General features: G+C 41.2%; 1 protein-coding gene across 9 annotated transcripts in view; it reads right to left on the bottom strand.

Annotated features, from left to right (window-relative positions):
* The window catches only part of SGCG (sarcoglycan gamma), a 175190-nt gene that overhangs the window by 35081 nt on the left and 116712 nt on the right, over positions 1–23397 (bottom strand). For all 9 annotated transcript variants that reach the window (XM_063618841.1, XM_055244028.2, XM_063618842.1 and 6 more), the window contains one exon: positions 11484–11603. In XM_063618841.1, coding sequence (XP_063474911.1) covers positions 11484–11603 — 120 coding nt within the window. The remainder of the gene's footprint in view (positions 1–11483; positions 11604–23397) is intronic.

The following is a 23397-nucleotide window of genomic DNA, read 5'->3' on the forward strand; positions in this document are numbered from 1 at the left end:
TCCTAGAGCATTGTATGATGAATGATGCTCACATGAAGATCTGCAGTAAGACTGTGGTGCAAGAAGGATTGAGATGGTCATGAAGGCAGTTGAAAAGATCATGGTACAGAACCCAGCAATCATGGTGCTCTTGGACAGAGGTCAGCAACTGAATGGCAAATAACTCTAAGTTGCTCCATTCTTTGCAACATACTTGCTGTTTCCGGGTTCCTTCGGTTATAGAAATATACTGAATTCAAAATTAATACTTCTGTTCAGACAGTAATATATTATATATCTCAGACATGCATTCATTTTTGTATCAACACTGATAACCATTTGCTACGATTCATTCTACACATTCATCGAGCAGCATTTGTGGACTGATACAGGCTTTTTAAGTGATGCCAAAAAAATTCCATTTTTCTTGTTCAGCCAAACTTCCGCTTAATGTCGCCACATAATGCCTCTACTGCCTCCTGTCCTATTCACTTTGTAACCACTTCAACCTGCCTTTTGCCTTTATTACTCCAATGAAAAATGCTCTCCTTAAGATGGCGATAACTTCCGTAATAATAAATCCAGTGACAATTTCTGTCATCTCTCCTGGGTCCAAATTCTGAGAAAATAGTCTCTCTTGACACCAGAAAAATGATTATCGTAATATCCCTCCCACCGCATAGTCTGTCCCTTATTCTCCTTTGGTGGCTGCTCTGCCTTGGCCTCTACCGTTGGCATTTTTCGGAGCTCAGTTGGTTGATGACACCCACATTTATCTCTAGTCTAGACTTCTGCTCTGAGCAGTAGCTAACTCACATGCCCAGTAGCTGACATGACATATGCACTTGGCAGTTTTCCCAGATTATCTTCAATTTACGTGTCTAAAATATTAACTGTTGATGCTGTTTGCCCTGCAAATGAATTCTCCTCCTCCTCAGGCCTCTCCGTTACCCAGAGAGTAATGCCATCAACCAAAACAAGTATCAACTTTGAGTCTCCTCCTGGATGCCTGCCATACATCCGATTCATGGGCAAGTCTGTAGCTGTAAGATCTTAAATTGGAGTAATTCACTTCCCTCTCTAACCATTGCTACCACCCAATCCAGGTCACGTTCGCTGATTACCTGTACTACAACTGACATCCTCCTAACTGGTCTTACTGCCTCCGTTCTTTCCTCCAACCTCCTTTGTAATGGTTAGATTGATCTTAAGATGTATAATGAATCAAGGAGTACCCTGTTCAAAACAGTTCAATGCCTCTCCATCGAATTAAAACAAATCCTAAATTCGTATAATGGCTAGCAAATCCCTGCATAATCTTGTCCCACTCTATCTCCCTTTATACCAGGCTGTTTTCAGACTCAAACCTGGTAAGATTAAAAAATAAAAATCATGAAATAATATGGCACAGATAAGACAAATACAGCACTTATCACAATGAATGTGAATGTTTTAAATTCCACATTAAAAATCAAAATAAATTATGTTATAAACAATAAATCCAGCCAAATGCCACATACAAAATAAATTCAAATAATTTAATATGAGAAAAATTTCAGCTGGGAGAGTAACTTGAGATGCCAAACCACTGAGGCCCTCTTATAGACAGATGTTTAGAGAAGTCTTCGCAGAGGCAAGTGATGTTTGCAATTGATGGAATCATTTTGCAACCCAAAAGGGAAATATCAACATACTTGCAGAGAAGAAAAGGTAGCGTAAAATATTACTTGGCTACTAAACTAATCAACAACCTGGGGTTACCCTTTCCCCAGCCTTCCTGTGTGAGATAATATATGTCCTTCCAGTTTAAGCCTGTTTTACTTGGGACTCTTGTTCCTTTCAGCTGAAATACCATTGACTGCAGCACAGCGTTGATCGCTGTGTGCAGTGCTGCATCAGTGTTCTGCCCTTGGGTATGTGTTTGAAGGATGCGGTGCTCCTAAAAGCACCTTCCAGATATCTGTCTTCACGTCTTTTTCAACTTAACATCCTGGTTTATTTTCACTTCTTCAGTTGCTGAACACTTTGTTCTCCACGTCCACTTTTGTCACTGGCTTTAAGGATGACTCTACCATTTCTACACTATCACCTTTGACTTTATGTGATCTTGCTTAGCTGCATAGAAGGCATAAAGAAATGGAATTGGGACTATTGCTAGATCTTATTTTTTCTTATTAGTGGTGGGAAATGGATACTATTATAGAACTCTATTTTTAAAGATAATATTGGGAAATGGACTAGGCCAAGTAAATTGTTGCCAGGGAGTTAAAATACACTTAAGGCAGCCAAACTAACAATTTGTCATCTGCCAGGAGTCAGTCCTGGCAATGGTGTAGAATAGTTTTTTGAAAACAACATTTTGATGTTATTCCAACAGGATATTCTGTAACTTGGGTTAATAAAAGAAATGTTAACTTTGGCCACTTGGTGTCTAATTTTGTGGGGGAGGAAGATGAGCCTGCTTAAAGGCCTAAATTGGTTTCAGACTGAACTGGTGAAATTATTTAATCGCTTCCATAAATTTCGCTTAAAAACTATTATTTAGTATCCTAGTTGACTAAAATCTAAATGGAAGCTGTTTAAGAATTAAAGAGAGGTTTTAGCTTATTTGAGTAATTAAGACAATAGCAATAGCAATTGTCTTAATTACTCAAAGAATGGCAATTTGAGCCAGGATTAGGACTTGGTGCAGTCAGGAGTTTCGAGTGCACCATCTTAAGGAGAGAGCCACCTTATCTTCCCCTTTCACCAGAGCTATGGGCTGCTGTGCAAGTGACAAGGGCGGAGAAAAGAAGCAAAGAATTGAATTTTCTTTCCAGTCCTCAGAGTGAGGCTGCCTGTCTTTTCCTATCACTTCTCTTTCCTTGGCTGTCAACTACTGTTGCTTTTGCTGACCTGAGAAACTCCAAAGGCTACTTGGAGTCAACCCACTTAAAATAGGGACCCAACTTTTATCACAGGTAGTGGAGAAAAGTTTTAATGGGAATTTGTGTTGAAGCATTAAAGCTTATAAAAACATTCTTATTGGCTGGGTGCAGTGGCTCACACCTGTAATCCCAGCACTTTAGGAGGCTGAGGCGGGCAGATCACGAGGTCAAGAGATCAAGGCCATCCTGGCTAACACGGTGAAACCCCGTCTCTACTGAAAATTCAAAAATTAGCTGGGCGTGGTGACATGCGCCTGTAGTCTCAGCTACTTAGGAGGATGAGGCAGGGGAATTGCTTGAACCCAGGAGGCAAAGGTTGTAGTGAGCTGAGATCGCGCCAGGACACCCAGCCTGGCCACAGAGCAAGAAGCCGTCTCAAAACAAAGCAAAACAAAACAAACAAACAAAAAAACCCTGGTCGTAATGGTAACAACTGTGAAATTATATGAAATAAAAAAGAATAAGTCAAGTTTTTTGGTGTAACTTTTTCAAACATAGTTGGAGTTGTAGGACGGCTCTATTTAGTTTTCTATTTCTGTTAGGAATTATGGCAAACTTAGCTACTTAAAACGATCCCCACGTGTTAGCTCACAGCTCTGTCGGTTTCGGGTCCTACCCAGTGTGTCTGACCAGGGTCTGTGCTCAGGGTCTCACAGGTGTCAGCCAGGCAGGGCTCTCGTTTGGAAGCCGAGGGCCAGACTTATCTTTCATCTCAGGCAGGTGTTGGCAGAATTCAGTTCCTTATGCTTGCAAGACTGAGGCTCATTTCTTGTTTCCTGCTGCCAGCCAAGGGCCTCTTTCCCTCTCTAGAGGCCACCACTTCTTGTCACATGGTCCCTCTCTCTTCCTTCAGCAACACAGCAGTGAATTTTTCTTGCTTTTCCAATTTATCTGACTTCCCCCTCTACTACCAGCCAGATTAACCTCTCTGGTTATAAAGGGCTCATGGGATAGATTGGGCTACCCAGATTACCTTCCTCTTGCCATATAAATGACATAATCACAGGACAGACATCTCATATTTACAGATTCCATCCACACTGAAAGGAGAAGGAAGTACACAGGGCTCAGTGGGGGCATCCTTAGAATTCTGCCTACCTTAGTGTCACAATACGACATTGTTCACTAAATGTTTACCATTGGCGATAAAACCATAATTCAATAGTCCCCCCCTTATCACAGTTTTGCTTTCTGCAATTTTGCTCTCTGAGGTTTCAGTTACCCACCATCCTAAAATACTAAATGGAAAATTCCAGAAATAAACAACTCATAAGTGTTAAGCACTATATACAATCCTGTATCATTCACCTCGGGTCATCTTATCATGTAGGCATTCTCTCATCTCACATCATCATACAAGGGTGAGGACAGTCAAGATATTTTGAGACAGAGAGAGAGAGATGACATTCACACAACTTTTATTACAGTATATTTTTATAATTTCTTTATTTTATTATGAGCTATTGTTGTTAATCTCTTACTGGGTCTCATTTATAAACTGAACTTTATCACAGTATGTATGTATAGGAAAAAACACAGTACAGCATATATAGGGTTTAGCACTATCTGAAGCTTGAGGTATCCCCTGGGGCTCTTTGAACGTATCCCCTGAAGATAATGAGGGCAACTGTAATAGTTAAATTGAGGGCATTGCCAGTCATCACAAGGGTGAATATTAATCTTGTGAAGTTAAGATTACTGATCTTTGAAATGACTATCACGTCATCATCATGGCTGATTTTCACTTCTTTAGTTGCTGGCAAGTCTAACTTTCCTGGTCTTTTGTTAGTGGCTTTGCCAGCAATTCCAGTATTTCTCATCATTTCTGACTTCCTGAAACCCTACATCTTTTGCAAGACGTGCAGTTTAATTTCATGATCAATTTGTGTCTGCTTGGTTGAATTCTGTACAGTGTCCTGTAATGGTGAGAGACCAGTGGCTACAGATCTTTGTAGTATAAAGCACCGAGAGGTGAAATACTCATTTGAGGGCGTGTGCTTAGTTAATGGAACAGCTGGGATTGGAACTCAGTCTAATTCTCAAAAAGTCACCCATTGTTGGTTGGTGGTGTCTGGCAAGATGGCCAAATAGGAACAGCTGTGGTCTGCAGCTCCCAGTGAGATCAATGCCAAAAGTGGGTAATTTCTGCATTTCTAACTGAGGTACCCAGCTCATCTCATTGGCACTGGTTAGACAGTGGGTGCAGCCCGCAGAGGGCAAGCCAAAGCAGGTTGGGGTGTTGCCTCACCTGGGAAGCCCAAGGGGTTGGGGAACTCCCTCCCCTAGCTAAGGGAAGCCATGAAGGACTGTGCCATGAGGGATGGTGCTATTCAGCCCAGATGCTATGGTTTTCCCATGGTCTTCACAATTCACAGACCAGGAGATTCCCTCAGATGCCTACACCACCAGGGCCCTGGGTTTCAAGCACAAAACTGGGTGGTCATTTGGGCAGACACTGAGCTAGCTGCAGGAGTTTTTTTTCATACCCCAGTGGCACCTGGAATGCCAGCAAGACAGAATCATTCATTCTCCTGGAAAGGGGGCTGAAGCCAGGGAGCCAATTGGTCTAGCTTAGCTGATCCCATCCCCATGGAGCCTAGCAAGCTAAGATCCATTGGCTTGAAATTATTGCTGCCAACACAGCAGTCTAAAGTTGACCTGGGACACTCAGGCTTCGTGAGGGGAGGGGCATCCACCATTACTGAGGCTTGAGTTAGCAGTTCTCCCCTCACAGTGCAAACAAAGCCGCTGAGAAGGTCGACCTGGGTGGATCCCCACGGTGGCTCGACAAAGCTGCTGTAGCCAGACGGCCTCTCTAGATTCCTCCTCTTTGGGCAGGGCATCTCTGAAAGAAAGACAGCAGCCCCAGTCAGGGACTTATAGATAAAACTCCCATCTCCCTGGGACAGCACCTGGGGGAAGGGGCAGCTGTGGGTGCAGCTTCAGCAGGCTTAAACATTCCTGCCTGCCAGCTCTGAAGAGAGCAGCGGATCTCCCAGCACAGTGCTCAAGGTCTTCTAAGGTACAGACTGCCTCCTCAAGTGGGTCCCTTACCCCTATGCCTCCTGACTGGGAGACACCTCCCAGCAGGGGTCGACAGACACCTCATACAGGAGAGCTCTGGCTGGCATCTGGCAGGTTCCCCTCTGAGATGAAACTTCCAGAGGAAGGAACAGGTAGAAATCTTTGCTGTTCTGCAGCCTCCGCTGGTGATATCCAGGCAAACAGGGGCTGGAGTGGACCTCCAACCAACTCCAGCAGACCTGCAGCAGAGGGGCCTGACTGTTAGAAGGAAAACTAACAAACAGAAAGGAATAGCATCAACATCAACAAAAAGGATGTCTACATGAAAACCCCATCCGAAGGTCACCAACATCAAAGATCAAAGGTAGATAAATCCAGGAAAATAAGGAAAAACCAGCACAAAAAGGCTGAAAATTCCAAAAGCCAGAATGCCTCTTCTCCTCCAAAGGAGGAGCTAACTTGTCTGAGCTAAAGGAGCCTGTTCTAACCCAATGCAAGGAAGCTAAGAACCTTGAAAAAAGGTTAGAGGAGTTGCTACTAGAATAACCAGTTTAGAGAAGAACATAAATGACCTGATGAGCTGAAAACACAGCACGAGAACTTTGTGAAGCATACACAAGTATCGACAGCTGAATTGATCAATCGGAAGAAAGGATATCAGAGATTGAAGATCAACTTAATCAAATAAAGCATGAAGACAAGATTAGAGAAAAAAGAATGAAAAGGAATGAACAAAGCCATCAAGAAATATGGGACTATATGAAAAGACCAAACTTACATTTGATTGGTGTCCCTGAAAGTGGGGAGAATGGAACCAAGTTGGAAAACACTCTTCAGGATATTATCCAGGAGAACTTCCCCAACCTAGCAAGGCAGGCCAGCATTCAAACTCAGGAAATACAGAGAACACCACAAAGATACTCCTCGAGAAGAGCAACCCCAAGACACAAATTGTCAGATTCACCAAGGTTGAAATAGAGGAAAACATGTTAAGGGCAGCCAGAGAGAAAGGTCGGGTTATCCACAAAGGGAAGCCCATCAGACTAACAGCCGATCTCTCTGCAGAAACCCTATAATCCAGAAAAGAGTGGGAGCCAATACTCAACATTCTTAAAGAAAAGAATTTTCAACCCAGAATTTCAAACTAAGCTTCATAAGTGAAGGAGAAATAAAATACTTTACAGACAAGCAAATGCTGAGAGATTTTGTCACCACCAGGCCTGCCTTACAAGAGCTCCTGAAGGAAGCACTAAACATGGAAAGGAACAACCGGTACCAGCCACTGCAAAAACATGCCAAATTGTAAAGACCATCGACACTATGAAGAAACTGCATCAACTAATGGGTAAAATAATCAGCTAGCATCATAATGACAGGATCAAATTCACACATAACAATATTAACCTTAAATGTAAATGGGCTAAACGCCCCAGTTAAAAGACACAGACTGGCAAACTGGATAAAGAGTCAAAACCTATTGGTGGGCTATATTCAGGAGACCCATCTCATGTGTAGAGACACACATAGGCTCAAAATAAAGGGATGGAGGAAGATCTACCAAGCAAATGGTAAAAAGAAAAGGCAGGGATTACAATCCTAGTCTCTGATAAAATAGACTTTAAATCAACAAAGATCAAAAAAGACAAAGAAGGGCATTACATAATGGTAAAGGGATCAATTCAACAAGAAGAGCTAACTATCCTAAATATATATGCACCCAATACAGGAGCACCCAGACTCATAAAGCAAGTTCTTAGAGACCTACAAAGAGACTCAGACTCCCACACAATAATAGTGGGAGACTTTAATACCCCACCGTCAATATTAGACAGATCAATGAGACAGAAAATTAACAAGGATATTCAGGACTTGAACTCAGCTCTGGACCAAGCAGACCTAATAGACATCTACAGAACTCTCCACCCCATGTCGACAGAATATATTCTTCTCAGCACCACATCGCACTTATTCTAAAATTGACCACATAATTGGAAGTAAAACATTTCTCAGCAAATGCAAAAGAATGGAAATCATAACAAATTGTCTCTCAGACCACAGTGCAATCAAATTAGGACTCAGGATTAAGAAACTCACTCAAAAGTACACAACTACATGGAAACTGAACGACCTGCTCCTGAATGACTACTGGCTAAGGATGCCACTAAATGGCTAAGGATGCCGCTAAATGTCCTGCAATGCACAGGACAGTCTCCCCCAACCTCCACCAAAAACATTATCCAGCCCAAAATGTTAACAATGCTAAGGTTCAATAGCAAAGACATAGAATCACCCTAAATGCTCATCAGTAACAGATTGGATAAAGAAAATGTGGAATACTATGCAGTCATTAAAAAGAATGGGATCACGCATGCCCTTCTAGGGACACGGATGGAGGTGGAGACTATTATCCTTAGCAAACTAACACAGGAACAGAAAACCAAATACTGCATGCTCTCACCTGTAAGTGGGAGCTGAACGATGAGAACATGTGGACACATAGAGGAGAACAACACACACTGAGGCCTATTGAAGGGTGGAGGATGGGAGGAGGGAGAGGATCAGCAAAAATAACTAATAACCTGGGTTAATACCTGGGTGATGAAATAACCTGTACAACAAACCCCCATGACACAAGTTACCTATATAACAAACCTGCACTTGTACCCCTGAACTTAAAGTAAAAGTTTAAAACAAAAAAACAGTGTTAAGATCGACAAAGCCTGCACTAGACAATGTTTAGAGAGTCACACCTTGGATAGAGACAAAACAAGAAGGGAAACATCAAAACCGTGGAATCTCTTGGTTTCTTTAATCACAAAATGTAAGGAAGCCATTAACATACTGGAAAATTGAGAAGAGTTATGGTCTGCTCAAAATTGTACTGTCTGTACACTCACAGTTCATGGTGCCTCTGGCAATAAAAACTAGAAATGTTTGCAACACCAAAATAACAAGGAAAGTGTATAGTCATTAGACATGGGGTATATTTTGCTCTAGTTAGCTGCACTGCAGAGGAGTTTGGGAGAAAATTGTGCCTCAGGCAAAAAAATTATGAAAGAGAAGATTATAACTTGTCCTTTAAAAGGATAACTTGAATGCATGTTCTAGAGCAGGGAATCTAGATCCCTGGGCCATAGACGGATACTGGTCGGTGGCCTGTTAGGAACTGGGCCTCACAGCAGGAGGTGAGCAGCGGGCCAGTGAGCATTACTGCCTGAGCTCCGCCTCCTATCAGATCAGTGGAGGCATTAGATTCTCATAGAAGCACAAACCCTACTGTGAACTGTATGTGTGAGGGATCTAGGTTGCATGCTCCTGATGAGAATCTAATACCTGATGATCTGAGGTGGAGTAGTTTCATCCCAAAACCATCTCTCACACTGTGAAAACATTTTCTTCCATGAAACCAGTCCCTGGTGCCGAAATGGTTGGGGACTGCTGTTCTACAGAGAGCGTCAACATGTTGCTGACCTGTTGTTTCTCCTGCTGATTCATGTTAGTCCATGGCAGTGGTTCTCAAAGTGTGGTCCCCAGAGCTGTGGCATCAGCAGCACCTGGGGACTTTCTAGAAACACAGATTCTCAAGTCACATTTCAGACCTACTGAATCAGAAGCTCTGGGGATGAGGCCCAGCACTATTATTATTATTAATTATTATTATTACTGAGACACAGTCTCACTCTGTTGCCCAGGCTGGGGTGCAGTGGTTCAATCTCAGCTCACTGCAACCTCTGCCTCCCAGGCTCAGGTGATCCTCCCACCTCAGCCACCCGAGTAGCTGGGACCACAGGCACGCACCACTACACCTGGATAATTTTTGTATTTTTTCTTTTGTAGAGATGGGGTTTCGCCATGTTGTCCAGGCTGGTCTTAAACTCATGCGCTCAGGCGATCCACCCACCTCAGCCTCCCAAAGTGCTGGGATTACAAGTGTGAACCACTGTGCTTGGCCTCCAGCAGTATATTTTAAACAGACCCTCCGGATGGCTCTGATGCATGCATACAGGTAATACATAATGCAGTCGCTTATCAATTTTTCTCACCTGTTCCTCTAATTGATGTCATGGCCCGGAAGGAGCCCTGGGCTAAGGAAAAGTTCATTTTATTGATTCTCTGAGTAGGAGGACTTGGGTTTGAAGTGATCTAAGCTGTTAGACTGTTTTCCCTGCAGATTTCACTGCCCTGCAGTGCAATGATACGCTACCAAGAACTCTGCTGTCCTTTGCACATTTAATCCACTTAACCCAGCAATGATAGTACAGTTGACATTATCAACTCACTTTTAGAAGTTAGGAAACAGAAAACAAAAATTAACTTGCTTGAAATTACGCAGCTAGTAATTGCAGAGGTAGGAACTGAATCCAAGTCTACCCAGCCCATATTCTTTATCCTACACAACAGTGCATTTCTGACGCTCAAGGTGCTTTGTTGGACAATGACCAATTTCCTTTAATTAAATGCCCTAGTGTCCTTCATTTTAGTAACAAAACCAGATACATTACCGTCTTAGAGTATGCAACATTAGGTTATGATCGTTATAGTTTGTTAGGGCCTGTAATAGGGTGGAGTCTACTTCCTTGGCCAGGAAATATTATTTCTTTTTCATTTGGGAGTATTGGTAGTATTGTGTGAGACAATAACATTGCTATTGGTTTTCACAGTAGTACAAAAAGGCACTGGGATAGATTTAACAAGTGTCTGCTTATGTCTTCTAGTCTTTAGCAAGAGAATTTAGAATATGTTCTGAAACATTTTTTCCATAAAATTTTCTCTTCTCAGTCTTAAAAATGAGTGCTATGAGATCCCTATTCAACTTTTAGTTCAAAAAGAGAACTTTTTTTGTAGAAATACGAGGAATTCAAGTACATGATGTGATGAGAATAAAAGAAACTTGGGAAACAGATATTTGAACTGCACAGATGATAGTGACATTTGATGAGTCTGTGGGTTACTCCAATTAGAAAAAGACAAAGGGTGGCAGGGTGTTGTGGCTCACACCTGTAATCCCAGCACTTGGGGAGGCCGAGGTGGGTGAATCATTTGAGGTCAGGAGTTTGAGACTAGCCTGGCCAACATGGAGAAACCCTGCCTCTACTAAAAATACAAAAATTAGCCAGGTGTGGTGGCGGGTGCCTGTAGTCTCAGCTACTCGGGAGGCTGAGGCAGGAGAATCACTTGAACCCAGGAGGCGAAGGTTGTAGTGAGCCGAGATGGTGCTACTGCACTCCAGCCTAGGCAACAGAGCAAGACTGTGTCTAAAAAGAAAAAAAGAAGGAGGAAAGAAGGAAGGAAGGAAGGAAGGAAGGAAGGAAGGAAGGGAGGGACAAAGGGTAAAACTGTGGTGGAAGAAAGGTGGGCCAAGATCTGTGGGGAGGATTTTGTTCTTCTAGGAGAGCATCGAGGGAGTTCAACAGAAATGCAATGGAGAAAAAGCAACACATTCAAACTCTCTTATCTGCTTGAAAGATTCCACATAAGCTTGTCAATAGTACAATGTGTTTTTGCAGATGTGTACTCCATGGAATGTTGTGTTTTTCTCGAGTTAGTACATACCAGTTACTCGAAGTTTATCTGTACCGACCACAGCTTCCTTCTCATCCACAGTAAATAGTGGCTTGCCGTCGTTGGAGTTGATCTGAAACTGTTGACTCTGGATTTCTACCATTTTAGGACCTGAAGAATTAATTAAAACAGTTTATTATAAACTGTTCACTACAAGCAGTGTCAAAATCTCTATTTTTACACATGCCATGTCAACCCTACAATACTAAGTACCTAAAGATTTGGTATTTGTTACCATTAGTGGTATTGATTGATTCTGTGATTAAACTTTGCAACTTTTAAGTCTAAATCTATTGTATTATTAAAATTAATTATGTCAAACATATGTTAACCTATATCAATATATGTACAAATACATTATTTAAGAGTTTCTTCTTTAACATTTTAAATACTTACCCAAAATAATATAGTTCTCCTATTCATGGTTAAACTTGTACTCTTGGTTATTAACCACCTAAGAATCTTGCATTCCGAAATGCGAGATTTGTGAAAGACCGTCTTATGAATGGCTCACTTTAATGGTCAAAGTTAACCTAGAAGATGAATCATATCCTGAAACTTTTCTCTGCCATTATTCTCAGAAGAGCTGCTCACCCCTTACCCCACGGGGAAAACAGGCATCACTGTGGAAGAACACCTTCCTGCTTTTGCCCTTCCCCTAAGACATTTTTGTCTTTGCCATGCCTTCTGTTTCGCTTTTGTATTCAAGCTTACACCCTTCACCTGAGCTCTAGACCCATTGCCTTCCAGCTCTTTCATCTATTCAGCAGGTGTTTTGTGGGTGCTCACTCACCCTGTGCCATCCAGACATGTGAGGGTGAGGTCACACCTCCCACTCACTCAGCTACACACGAACCCCAGGCACTCATAATTATGTGTTCCCCAATTCCTCTTTGATGCTTCCAAACTTTCTAACCCAGGCCTCATGGATTAATCTCCCTAGCGCACAGCCTTCATCATCTACTTAAGAAATTATGAGTTCCCCAATTTGTTTATGTTAGCTTTATATTCTTTTTTTTTTTTTTTTTTTTTTTTTTTGAGACAGAGTTTTGCTCATGTCGCCCAGGCTGGAGTGCAATGGTGCGATCTCCGCTCGCTGCAATGTCCGCCTCCCAAGTTCCAGTGATTGCCCTGCCTCAGCCTCCAGAGTAGCTGGGATTACAGGCATGCATCACCACGCCCGGCTAATTTTGTATTTTTAGTAGAGATGGGGTTTTACCATATTGGCCACGTTGGTCTCAAACTCCTAACCTCAGGTGATCCGCCCGCCTTGGCCTCCAAAAGTGTTAGGATTACAGGTGTGAGCCCCCACGCGCGGCCTATATTCATTTTTTTTTTTTTTTTTTTTTGAGATGGAGTCTTGCTCTTTCACCCAGGCTGGAGTGCAGTGGCGCGATCTTGGTTCACTGCAGGCTCCACCCACCAGGGTTCATGCCATTCTCCTGCCTCAGCCTCCCGCGTAGCTGGGACTACAGGCGCCCGCCACCTTGCCCGGCTAATTTTTGTTTTTTGTATTTTTAGTAGAGATGGGGTTTCACCGTGTTAGCCAGGATGGTCTTGATCTCCTGACCTCGTGATCCACCCGCCTCGGCCTCCCAAAGTGCTGGGATTACAGGAGTGAGCCACCGCACCCGGCCTGGCCTATATTCTTATCTGTAAAAGTAAGTTGAGGCTGGGAACAGTGGCTCACACCAGGAGTCCTAGCAGTTTGCCAGGCCAAGCCTAGCGGATCACCTGAGGTCAGGAGTTTGACACCAGCCTGGCCAACATGGAGAAACCCCATCTCTACTAAAAATACAAAAATTAGGCTGGGAGCGGTGGCTCATGCTGTTATCCTAGCACTTTGGGAGGCCGAGGCAGGCGGATCACGAGGTCAGGAGATTGAGACCATCCTGGCTAACATGGTGAAACCCCGTCTCTACTAAAAATACAAAAAATTAGCCGGGCGTGGTGGCGGGGGTCTGTAGTCCCAGCTACTCGGGAGACTGAGGCAGGAGAATGGCGTGAACCCGGGAGGTGGAGCTTCCAGTGAGCCAAGATCGCGCCACTGCACTCCAGCCTGGGCGACAGAGTGAGACTCTGTCTCAAAAAAAAAAAAGAAAAAGAAATTAGACGGGCGTGGTGGTGCGTGCCTGTAATCCCAGCTACCCAGGAGGCTGAAGCAGAAGAATTGCTGGAACCCAGGAGGTGGAGGCTGAAGTGAGCCGAGATTGTGCCACGTGCCACTGCACTCCAGCCTGGGCGACAGAGTGAGACTACCTCTCAAAAAAAAAAAAAAAAAAGTTGAGAAAATAAGTCATATCTTACAATTTTTTTGTGTGTCCCCTCTGACCCTAACAGTTCTCATAAAAATTTTTGGATACCTGGTAGAAATTAAGTAAAGCCTTTCCATTAATGCATTGATCCGTTGTGGACATGGTCATCCAAGTGTTCTTAATTTTATTAATTTGTATTTAAAACCCTCCAGTGAGTCTTCGTTTAAATAAATAAATATTTTTGGCAAGAGTGCCAGTTATAAAGTTGACTTTTTTCTCTATGTTGTATCTCCTTTTGTTTTTTTTTTTTTTTTAAAAAGCTTCACTTTATTTTTTGGTATTTGTATGTTATTTTCCCCATCTGAGACTCAGAGTTCCTGTTTATCTCTTCTGGGTCACTGATATGCCTATGTATTTATTATATAAACACTGATTTGCGTTTAATGGTGACTATCAAGTTATCTGACTTTAAAATTGAGAAATAATTGGAATAATTAATCCAGTAAGAGTTCACTGTTTTGCTCACTAGAGGTTCATCTTACAATTCTAGGAGGCCTTATTAAGTATAAGGGGTTGAACTAAGTGACAATTTTTTTTCTATAGTTATTATATCAATAAAATATTCAACAAATAAGTTTAGTTTCATAGTAAGTCTGAGCAGCAAATCCACATAAACTGTTCCTCAAATCAAAGAAAATGCAGGAAACTGAATGGTTCCATTCAATACAAATCTATTGCATGCTTTTTATGTACAAGGTTCTGTGCTAAGCATTGACAATGTGCAAATGAGTGAGATATAGCTCACAGCTTAAAGGATTCTGTGGTTCACTGAAAAGAAAAGCATGTAAGTCTGGTTTCAGGACAATTTGCTAAGCATTGGGATGCAAGCATGAGAGAGTCTTGCCTAGGAATCCATGGTCCATCCATCGAGGCTAAGAGCAGCGTCCAGAGACTCGATGCCTGAACTGATTTGGAAGAAAGAGTTCATGCTTCTGGCTGGGCGCGGTGGTTTACGCCTGTAATTCCAGCACTTTGGGAAGCCGAGGCGGGCAGATTGCCTGAGCTCAAGAGTTCGTGACCAACCTGGGCAACAGAGTGAAACTCTGTTTCTGCTGAAAATATAAAAATTAGCTGGGTGTGGTGGCGTGTGCCTGTAGTCCCAGCTACTGAGGAGGCTGAGGCAGGAGAATTGCTTGAACGCAGGAGGTGGAGGTTGCAATGAGCTGAGATCAGGCCACTGCACTCCAGCCTGGGCGACAGAGCGAGACTCTGTCTCAAAAAAAAAAAAAAAAAAAGAGAGTTCCTGCTTCCCTGATGAAGGAAGAAGAGGGATCGCCAGGTAAAGGAAACTACTTGAGCAAAGGCATAGCGGTGAATAAAATCCCATCTCCATTTTATTAAAAATAAACCCTGCATGTTTAAATTTAAATACGCTTTCCACTTCAGAGGAAACTGTACTTTCTTCAATAGTTATGGAGTTTGTAATTAATCTTCTAACTTTTATTAATATTCTAGCAGTTTTTTTAAACCTAGTTGGACATTGATTAGAGCTGAGGATGTAATCGTCTTTTGCAGCAGAGGTCTTTAAGAAATAAAATTTAAATTCTCCCTTGTTGATAAGAAAAGAGCTATCTGTACAGCACCATTTTTAATGAAAGGCTTTGGTACAAAGAAAAAGTTAATGGTTTTGTGATCTGATTAATTAAATTTGGGAAATTAGCTTAAGGGTTTTTCTGGTGAAAATACCATCAAATTCTTCCTTACATACAATGTGTCTCATTAGCAACCTTCTTTTGTTCCTCAGGATATCTTTAGTTTAAATTAAAATCATTTAGAAACAAATATTGCAAAGTCCTTTAAAAAAAGGAAACGTATATTCTGCTGTTGCAAAAATGGTATCACAGAGAAAGGATTGGGCTGGAAGCACAAAGCTGTGCGTGTTAGCTCTACTACTTTTGGGCATAATCTTGTATTATATAGTTCTACTTCACAAGCCTGGCACTAATGACCTTTACTTGTGTTAAATAAAATAAAATGAAATAAAATAAGAGACCAGGCTTGAGAATTCCCTGAGCAGACAAAGCTAGTTATGCTATGCCAGTGAAACTTAGGTTATTTCTAGTAAATGTCCCCGATAATCATATGCAAAACTTACACAGCCTTCCAAAAATGCTGTAAGATGATCACTCTTTTTTTTTTTTTTAAAGACAGGGTCTCACTCTGTCGCCCAGGCTGGAGTGCAGTGGCATGATCTCAGCTCACTGCAACCTCCGCCTCCTGGGTTCAAGCGATTCTCCTGCCTCAGCCTCCCGAATAGCTGGGATTATAGGCACCCGGCTGACTTTTGTATTTTTAGTAGAGATGGGGTTTTGCCATGTTGCCCAGGCTAGTCTTGAACTCCTGGCCTCAAGTGATCCGCCCATCTCTGCCTCCCAAAGTGCTGGGATTACAGGGATGAGCCACTGCGCCCAGCCAGATGATCACTTTTAACCAATCTTCTGCCATCTGGAAACCCTGACTGTAACAATCAATCATTGTAAAGGTTAAACAACTTCCTCATTTCACTATATATATATATATATTCCATCCATTAGAACACTATCCTACCTGCCAACTGGTTTCTCAGCCCATCCCATCCTACACAATCTTGTTTTCATTCTTCTCTTCATTTATTTAACAAAAATTTATTGTATAACCTATTAAATACAAAAGGGTAGCCTGAATTATGAATTGTGGCATTAAATGAACTGAAAAAATCTAATTTCAATTAGTGAATCAAGTATATTGAAATATTACATAGCCATTAAAATAATGCTAGGATTTTTTAAAATTTCATAGCATTGTTAAATTGGAAAAGGATGGACTTCTGGGTAGCTGATGACCACGCTGGCTATATAGTAATCAGTTTCCCAAAAGGTCATCCCCAAACTCTAAGGAATAGTTTCACAGCTATAAAAATTCCACACAGACCAGGCACAGTGGCTCACGCCTATAATCCCAGCATTTTGGAAGGCCGAGGTGGGCGGATCATGAGGTCAGGAGATCGAGACCATCCTGGCTAACACCGTGAAACCCTGTCTCTACCAAAAATATAAAAAATTAGCCGGGCCTGGTGGCGGGCGCCGTAGTCTCAGCTACTTGGGAGGCTGAGGCAGGAGAATGGCGTGAACCCGGGGGGTGGAGCTTGCAGTGAGCCGAGATTGCACCACTGCACTCCAGCCTGGGAGACAGAGCAAGACTCCATCTCAAAAAAAAAAAAAAAAAGAAAGAAAAACACACCCTTGCATTACTTAAAGGCAGAACTGTGAGTTGAGGGAGAAAAATTAACAAGTGCCAGGACTACAACTTCTCACACACCTGCTCCATCACAGGCGTTATGGTGAGCAAAGGCCACGGAGAGGACAGATGAGGAGACTTAGTGAGAAGCCACTTAAGGAATGGACAGAAGTAATGCAGGAAATGAATACTAAATGAGCTGGGATAAAAATCCTGATTATCAGACAAAGTGGAATTCAAGTCAAAAATGGTAAATATGACAAAAAAGATGCAGGAAATGAATACTAAATGAGCTGGGATAAAAATCCTGATTATCAGACAAAGTGGAATTCAAGTCAAAAATGGTAAATATGACAAAAAAGATGCAGGAAATGAATACTAAATGAGCTGGGATAAAAATCCTGATTATCAGACAAAGTGGAATTCAAGTCAAAAATGGTAAATATGACAAAAAAGATGCAGGAAATGAATACTAAATGAGCTGGGATAAAAATCCTGATTATCAGACAAAGTGGAATTCAAGTCAAAAATGGTAAATATGACAAAAAAGATTTCTAATGCTAAAATTACAACCCACTCCACAGACATAATATTTACAAATATCTATCCCACAAATATCACAGAAACCACCTTTATGAAACAAAAATAAAAAATGTGAGGACCCATAGAACACACTAATAATGCTAGATTTAATACACGACTTTCAGTACAAGACAGGTCAAGTGGATTAACAAGTGAGGAGATGACCTAAAAAGGACTCAACAAGGCAAGTCTTACAACATATACTGACGGCGAAGCCCTGATAATGGAGGATACACACTCTCCTCAAGTGCCCATGGCACATTCACTGAAACTGATCACACATCAGGGCACAAGGTAAATAAACATCAATGACTTTCATAACGTAGAAAGACCACACATAATACTCCCTAAACACAATGCAATAAATCTGGAATTTGCTGACACAAATAAAAAGCAAAAAGGCCCATTCACCCAGAAATTTAAAAGTCTCTCTTTAAATAACTTTTGGGTGAAATACAAACAGAAATTACAGAATTAAGGAAAATTATGACATTGAAAACACTATATTTTAGAATCTTTTTTTTTTTTTGGTGGCATGCATGTAAAGCAGTGACAAGAGGAAATTTCATTGTACTAAACATCTCTGTCAATAAAAATATAAACTGGCTGGGCGTGGTAGCTCACGTCTGTAATCCCAGCACTTTGGGAGGCTGAGGTGGGCAGATCACCTGAGGTCAGGAGTTTGAGACCAGCCTGGCCAACATGGTGAAACCCCATCTCTACTAAAAGTACAAAAATTAGCTGGGCATGATGGTGCATGCCTGTAATCCCAGCTATCTGGGAGGCTGAGGCAGGAGAATTGCTTGAACCCCAGGAAGCGGAGGTTGCAGTGAGCCAAGACCGTGCCATTGTACTGAAGCCTGGGCAACAGAGCGAAAATTCCTTCTAGAAAAAAAAAAAAAAAAAGAAGAAGAACTAAGTTCCTAATTCAAAAGCCTAGAAATAGAACAACAAAGTGAGTCAAAAGAAAGCACAAGGAAGGAAATAATAAAGATAGAAGCAGAAATTAACATGGAAGAAAACAGTATAAAAGAGATCTAATAAATCAAAATTCTGTTTTTTGAGAAAATTAGCAAAATAAATAAAACACTAGCTAAGTTGATAAAAATGAGAAAACACAAATAACACACGGAATGACAAGTGAAAAGTAACCATTGAATTAGAAGAAATAAAAAAGGAGAGACAACTATGCAGAACTCTGCAAATAAGTTTGAAAACCACGATGAAACAGGCAGTTCCATAGGGAAATAGTGATTGCTAAAATTGACCTCATTAAATGAGAAGGTTTAATCAGACCTGTGTTTATACAGGAAATGGGGAAGTTAAAAAACTACTCCACAAAGGCTGGGTGCGGTGGCTCACGTCTGTAATCCCAGCACTTTGGGAGGCCGAGGCAGGCGGATCATGAGGTCAGGAGATCGAGACCATCCTGGCTAACACGGTGAAACCCTGTCTCTACTAAAAATACAAAAAAAATTAGCTGGGCGTGGTGGCGGGTGCCTGTAGTCCAGCTACTTGGGAGGCTGAGGCAGGAGAATGGTGTGAACCTGGGAGGCAGAGCTTGCAGTGAGCCAAGGTCGCGCCACTGCACTCCAGCCTGGGTGACAAAGCGAGACTCCGTCTCAAAAAAAAAAAAAAACCAAAAAAACTACCCCACAAAAAAGAACCAAGCACAGATGGTGTCACAAGCAAATTCTAACAAACTTTCAAAGTCTGGATAGTCTCAATGCTCTGCAAATTATTCCAGAGTATTGAAAGTAAGTAACTTTAGCACTGATACCTAAATGAGAAAAGGAAGCATAAGGAAAAAAATACTATAAGCTAGTATTACTCATGAATGCAAAAAATTCTAAATAGAAGCACCAGAAAGAAGCACAGCGCAACACCACATTAAGAAAATAATATACCTTGATAAAGTGAGATTTATTCCAGGAATGCAAGATTGACTTTAAGTGAGGAATGATTAACATCATATTAATTAATCTAATAAAAATAAATCATATTATCTTCATAGATGCTGCAAAAGTATTTGGCAAAATTCAGCACACATTTATGATCAATGAACATTCTAGAAAATAGGCATTGAGGGATGCTGTCTTAACATGGTAAAATAGAGGTATTTTAACCCTAAGGCAAGTATTTTACTTAATACAGAAAGACTAGAAGTATTTCCACTAAGATTGGAAACAAGGCAAGGATATCCACTTTGTCCACTGCTACTTAACATTGTGGAGCAGAGGTTTTAGTCAATGAAACTTATTTATAGAGTAAAATCAGTTAGAGGTGTGTGATTGAGTAAAGTAACATTGTATATTTGCAGATGATATAATAGTGTATCTACAAACCCCAAAGTCTCTGATAAAAGTAACTCAACTAATAAAAAAATTCAGCAAACTGGCAGGATATAAAATTAACATACAATAACCAATAACTTGAATACATACAAACAAAAGTTAAAATAAATAATAGTGGAGAAAGTGCCATTTACAATAACAACAAAGATGATTAAAAATTTAGAAATTCATTTAATAAGACATGTGAAAAATATATGAGGAAAAATTTGAAATACTTCTAAATGACACTTGAATAAATGAAAAGACATTCCGCATTCTTGGATAGGGTGACCCAACATTATAGGATGTCATTTCTTCCAGAGTTAATTTATAAATTCAATGCAATGAGAGTAATAATGCCAATAAACTATGTTATAGAATGAGCAAACTGATGCAAAAGTTCCTATGTAACAACAAACATACAAGAATAGCTTGGAGAAAGAAAACACAAGAAAGACTAGCCCCACTAGACATTAAAACACACCATGAAGTCTCTATAATTAAAAGAATGTGGTATCCAGGCATAGAAACACGAATAGAGTAGTGCAAGTTTGTCCAACTTGTAGCCCGCCGGCTGCATGCAGCCCAGGACAGCTTTGAATTCGGCTCAACACAAATTTGTAAACTTTCTTTAAGCATTATGAGATTAATTCTCAATTTTTTTTTTAGCTCATCAGCTATCGTTAGTGTGTTTTATATGTGGCCTAAGACAATTATTCTTCTTCCAATGTGGCCCAGGGAAGGCAAAAGACTGGACACCACTGGACTAGTGGGATAAAGTAATAATTAGACTCTGATAGACATGGAAATCTAGTATATGATAATGATGGCATTTCAAGTTTAAAGATGGACTTTTTTTTTCTTTTTTGGAGACAGAGTCTCACTCTATCACACAGGTTGGAGTATAGTGGTGTGATCTCAGCTCACTGCAACCTCTGCCTCCCAGGTTCAAGCAATTCTCCTGCCTCAGCCTCCCAAGTAGCTGGGATTACAGGCACATGCCACCACGCCCAGCTAACTTTTGTATTTTTAATAGAGATGGGGTTTCTCCATGTGGTCTTGAACTCCTGACCTCAGGTGATCCACCTGCCTCAGCCTCCCCAAGTGCTGGGATTACAGGCGTGAGCCGCTGCACCTGGCCTAAGGATGGACTTTTAAGTAAATGATGTTCAGATAACAACTTAGAAAAGACAAATTTAGATTCATATCTCATACCACACAAGAATAAACCTCACAAAAATTAGGGATCTAAGTGTTAAAAAGTGAAATCATACAAACACTACAAGAAAACATAGGTGAATTCCTTTATAACCTTGGTACAGGAAAGTCTTTCAAGCAATGACTCAAAATCTAGAGGCAATGAAAAAAAAAGATTCTATGTTTGAATACATAACAATAACAAGTAAAAACAAAAGTGTTACATGACTAAAAATACCTGATTAAGTTAGACGACAACTTAAAAATTGGACAAAAAAATCTTAGCAACATATACCCTTGGCAGAAAGTTAAAATGCCTAATTGGTAAAGAATTCTTAACAACTGAGGAATAAAAAATGACAATTCTGATAGAAAAATGGAAAAGAAGTCATGAGGAGATAATTCACAACAAAGGTACAAAAATGGCCCTCAAATTTATGAAAAAAATGTTCAAACATACTCATCATTACAGAAACGCAAATTAAAACAACACTGACATGCCATTTCTCGCCTGTGAGACTGGAAATAATTTAGACACATTGTGTTGGCCAGGCTGTCAGAACATACACTCTCCTACACTGCTGCTGGGAATCTAAATTGTTACCATCTCCAAGAGCAAAATTTGATAGAATTGAACAAAGCTAAGTACGTACATACCTACAATCCCACTTCTAGGAAACTACCCTGAGGATATACCTCCATAAAAACAAAATACGGCCGGGCGCGGTGGCTCACGCCTGTAATCCCAGCACTTTGGGAGGCCGAGGCGGGCGGATCATGAGGTCAGGGGATCAAGACCATCCTGGCTAACATGGTGAAACCCCGTCTCTACCAAAAATACAAAACATTAGTCGGGCGTGGTGGCGGGCGCCTGTAGTCCCAGCTACTGGGGAGGCTGAGGCAGGAGAATGGCATGAACCCGGGAGGCAGAGCTTGCAGTGAGCCAAGACCTCACCACTGCACTCCAGCCTGGGTGACAGAGCGAGACTCCATCTCAAAAACAAAAACAAAAACAACAACAGCAACAACAAAAAAACAAAATACATATGCAATTGTTATTCTTTGTGACATAACTGCACAATAGTGAGAACAACCTAAATGTTCATATATATGGGTGAATAGCTGAATAATCATGGCAACTCCACATAATAGGGTACTATGCAGCTGTGAAAAATAATAAGAAAGATGTCTATGAATTTTTTTTTTTTTTTTTTGAGTTGGAGTCTCGCTCTGTCGCCCAGGCTGGAGTGCAGTGGCACGATCTCGGCTCACTGCAAGCTCCACCTCCTGGGTTCACGCCATTCTCCTGCCTCAGCCTCTCCGAGTAGCTGGGACTACAGGCGCCCGCCACCAAGCCCGGCTAATTTTTTTGTATTTTTAGTAGAGACGGGTTTTCACCGTGGTCTCGATCTCCTGACCTCGTGATCCACCCGCCTCGGCCTCCCAAAGTGCTGGGATTACAAGCGTGAGCCACTGCGCCCGGCTGATGTCCATGAATTAATATGGAGTAATTTTGAGGGCCATACTATTCAGTGAAAAAGTAAAGTTCAAAAGACTACCTACTGTATGCTATCCTCATGTAAGTATGAAGGGAGCCTAAGAAAACATACATCTGTTCATTTTTTGCAAATGAAATAGAGGAAGGTAAACCTAAAATGGAAAAGACTGGCTACTGAGAAGGTGTGGGTGAGCAAGAGGTAGGAAGGGGCTGGGGACTGAGGCAGACGGGATGAAGAAGAAGTCACACTTTCTTGACTATATCTTTTTGTTCAGATCTGAGTCTGCAACCAATAGTAATCATGCATGCACCCCACTGTGGCACACACCCCCAAAATAGACACTGTGTTATCCTGTCCTTCAAATAAAATTTCCTTTATCTTTTTATAAACTGTGGTTTTCAAAATATATTATCTCTGTACTTTTAAACATAAACAAATATTTTTGGATTGACTATTGACTAATATTAAGAGCAATTACACAAATTCAGTATTATCCTTGGAATGAAAAACTGGTTTGGAAGATAATTTATCCTAGTTCCCTTTTTTCCAAAAGTACATCTCATGGTGCCAGTTGCTTTTTTCTGAAGGAACATCTATTTTTTGAGTGGACATTCTGGGTATAATACATCATCATATAAAGTTATTTTTCTTCTCTTTATTTGGGGCACTGGAAAATGCAGTCATATTGGTTTTCTTTCTAACATATTCTTTTCAGCCAGTCTTTCCAGCCACTGCAGCGGCTAGTCTTCCTGCAGATGAGTGT

Source organism: Symphalangus syndactylus, chromosome 15 (assembly GCF_028878055.3).
Source record: "Symphalangus syndactylus isolate Jambi chromosome 15, NHGRI_mSymSyn1-v2.1_pri, whole genome shotgun sequence".
NCBI lineage: Eukaryota > Metazoa > Chordata > Mammalia > Primates > Hylobatidae > Symphalangus > Symphalangus syndactylus.